This window comes from Symphalangus syndactylus, chromosome 10 (assembly GCF_028878055.3).
Source record: "Symphalangus syndactylus isolate Jambi chromosome 10, NHGRI_mSymSyn1-v2.1_pri, whole genome shotgun sequence".
Lineage (NCBI taxonomy): Eukaryota > Metazoa > Chordata > Mammalia > Primates > Hylobatidae > Symphalangus > Symphalangus syndactylus.
The window spans coordinates 108,622,918-108,626,291 of record NC_072432.2 but is presented as its reverse complement, the minus strand read 5'-3'; the positions used below and the strand labels follow the sequence as shown (position 1 = coordinate 108,626,291).

The window sequence follows — 3,374 nt, the reverse complement described above, 5'->3', positions numbered from 1 at the left end:
CCCTCCACCACACCTGGCTAATTTTTTGTATTTTTAGTAGAGACGGGGTTTCACCATGTTGGCCAGGCTGGTCTCGAACTCCTGACCTCAGGTGATCCACCTCAGCCTACCAAAGTGCTGGGATTATAGGCATGAGCCACTGTGCCCAGCCTGGACACTGCATTTGAAAAACTATGTGTAGAAATGATTTGAGGCCTATGTTGAAGGCACTTTCCTTCAGAAAGTCTTTACATTTGCTTCTGTGAGGTGTCTAGGGGTGTAAGGGTCTCAAAGCACCTTAAACCAGGCTCAAGGCTTGATATTCCCTGGCCCAAACAATTAGCAATGTCTGCCATATAAGTAAATAAATGAAGAATATAAAAGACACCCACAAAGCAGCCCAAACACTCCCAAATCAGAGACAACAGTATCAACAGAGGTCAGTTGTTGGGGCCCCCATGTTCTCACCTGATCAGTGAGAGCTAATAATGAGTCCTCTAGGCATAGCCAAAGGGCTTGTTGGTAGAAAGATGTGGCATCATAATGTGATGTGAAAGTTGTAGGTGGACTGGCAAATGTGTCAATCCATCGGACTGAAGGGGAGTGTTGAATTTAGATTTAAGACTTTTCTTTCTTTACTGTCAATGCTGTGTTATCTGTATTATCTTGAAAGAATCACTTGCTCTCTGGGCCTTGGTTCGTCCATCTGTGAAGCAATGGGATTGCACCGCATCAGTGTTTCCCAGATTTTAATGTTCACCTGTGCCTTGGGGAGCTTGTTAAACTGTAGCTTTTGATTCAGTAAGCCTGGGATGGACTCTGAGAGTCAGTGAGTCTATCTGAGAAGCTCCCAGCTGGTTCCAGTACTCCTGATCTGTGGGCCACACCTGGAGTAGAAAAGTTTGACATAAACTCTACCTTCCTCTCCTGTACAAGTCTAGGCAAGTAGGGACCCACTGATTAAACAAATCCACTCCCCAGCCAGATAATTCTGCCTTGTATTTCAGAACTGGGTTCCCATCTCACGTCTTCTAGAAAGCCTTGTCTGGTGTCTTTGCTTGCAGGGCATCCCACCAACAGCCTGACCCTAAGCTCTGTGAGCATGCCTCTGTCATATTGCCCTGTAGTCACCTGTCCAATGTCAACATCCATGTCCCCAGTGCTGATATAGTGCCGGGCACATAATTAGAACTCAATAAATACTTGTGGTATAAGTAAATGGAAGAACAAACCAATGTAAGTTATAACTAGAGGTGGGAGTCAGGGGTGACTCAGCATATTCCTGACTAGGGCTTAAAAAAGTCAGATCTCAGAGCAGTATGAAGAAGAGGCGAGAACGACTCCCGGACCGACCAAAGCCCGCACGCCGCTGCATCCCGCGTCCAGCACCTACGTCCCGCCGCTGTCATCACCGCCACCATGCCCAAGAGAAAGGCTGAAGGAGATGCTAAAGGAGATAAAGCCAAGGTGAAGGACGAACCACAGAGAAGATCCACGAGGTTGTCTGCTAAACCTGCTCCTCCAAAGCCAGAGCCCAAGCCTAAAAAGGCCTCTGCAAAGAAGGGACAGAAGGTACCCAAAGGGAAAAAGGGAAAAGCTGATGCTGGCAAGGAGGGGAATAACCCTGCAGAAAATGGAGATGCCAAAACAGACCAGGCACAGAAAGCTGAAGGTGCTGGAGATGCCAAGTGAAGTGTGTGCATTTTTGAAAACTGTGTACTTCTGGTGACTGTACAGTTTGAAATACAATTTTTTTTTTTTTTGAGACAGAGTCTTGCTATGTCGCCCAGGCTGGAGTGCAGTGGCATGATCTCAGCTCACTGCAAGCTCCGCCTCCTGGGTTCACACCATTCTCCTGCCTCAGCCTCCCCAGTAGCTGGGACTACAGGCGCCCGCCACCACGCCTGGCTAACTTTTGTATTTTTAGTAGAGACAGGGTTTCACCGTGTTAGCCAGGGTGGTCTCCATCTCCTGACCTCGTGATCTGCACCCCTAGGCCTCCCAAAGTGCTGGGATTATAGGCGTGAGCCACTGCGCCTGGCCTTGAAATACTATTTTTTATCAAGTTTTATAAAAATGCAGAATTTTGTTTTACCTTTTTTTTTTTTAAAAGCTATGTTAGCACACAGAACACTTCATTGTTTTGGGGGGAAGGGGCATATGTCACTAATAGAATGTCTCCAAAGCTGGATTGATGTGGAGAAAACACCTTTCCCTTCTAGTTTTGAGAGACTTCCTCTTGGCTCCCAAGTCAGGATTCCCTGACTTTGACACACATGGCCACCTTGGCACAAAAGCCTTGTGGTATGGAAAAACAAATTTGTTTTTATGTCCTCTTCTCCCTTTCCATCTTTCAGCATAGACTTAACTCCCTTAAGCCCAGACATCTGTTGGGACCTGATCCCTAGTCGTTGTTTACCAGTGTTGTCAGGCAATCTGGACTTTCCAGTGATGCCACTGAAATGGCACCTGTCAAAAGAGCAGTGGTTCCATTTCTAGATTGTGGATCTTCAGATAAATTCTGCCATTTTCATTTCACTTCCTGAAAGTCAGGGTCGGCTTGTGAAAAGTTGTTAAACAACATGCTGAATGTGAAATGTCAACCCTCACTCTAAACTTTCCCTGTTCAGAGCATCAGATGAAGACTTCATTGGGTTTATAGTGGCTTTCTGATTTTTGGTAGTCCATTGAAGAAGGGAGTTTGAAAGTTGTTGTATACTGTTAATGATTGTCTGCCTATGTCCTGCCTGAAATACCATGATTGTTTATGGAAAGTATCTTTAATAAAGCTGGATACAGTTTGGCTTGGGAAAAAAAAAAAAAAGTCAGATCTCTGGACCAGGCGTGGTGGCTCACGCCTGTAGTCCCAACACTTTGGGGGGCCAAGGCAGGCAGATCACTTGAGGTCAGGAATTCAAAATCAGACTGGCCAACATGGTGAAACCCCATCTCTATTGAAAATATAAAAATTAGCCGGGTGTAGTGGTACATGCCTGTAGTCCCAGCTACTCAGGAGGCTGAGGCACGAGAATTGCTTGAACCCAGGAGGTGGAGGTTGCAGTGAGCCGAGATCGCACCACCTCACTCCAGCCTGGGCAACAGAGCGAGACTCTCAAAAAAAAAAAAAAAAAAATGAAAAGCCCTCTGTTTACTCTCAGAGTTAGAGATATCAACTGGGCTACTGTTATGGACTGAATTGTATCCCTTGTTCATAAATTGAAGCCCTAACCTCCCATCCCCCACGACTCTATTTGGAGATGAGGCCTTTAAAGAGGTAGTGAAGATTAAATGAGTGCGTAAGGGTGGAGTCCTAATCCTCCAGGACTGGCATTCTTATAAAAGAGGAGGATGCACTGGGATGCACATGCACAGGGAAAAGGCCAAACGAGGACAAA

The 3,374-nt window shown here is 46.0% G+C and overlaps 1 protein-coding gene across 1 annotated transcript; it reads left to right on the top strand.

Moving 5' to 3' along the window:
• The first annotated feature begins 1,276 nt into the window (after positions 1 to 1,276).
• LOC129491326 (non-histone chromosomal protein HMG-17-like) lies at positions 1,277 to 1,740 on the top strand. Its single transcript, XM_055295479.2, has one exon. The coding sequence runs from the start codon at positions 1,399 to 1,401 to the stop codon at positions 1,669 to 1,671; it is 273 nt and encodes a 90-aa protein (XP_055151454.1). The 5' UTR covers positions 1,277 to 1,398; the 3' UTR covers positions 1,672 to 1,740.
• The last annotated feature ends 1,634 nt before the right edge of the window (positions 1,741 to 3,374 follow it).

Coding starts and splice junctions, on each gene's coding strand:
- LOC129491326 (XM_055295479.2), top strand. CDS start 1,399: ATGCCCAAGAGAAAGGCTGAAGGAGATGCTAAAGGAGATAAAGCCAAG.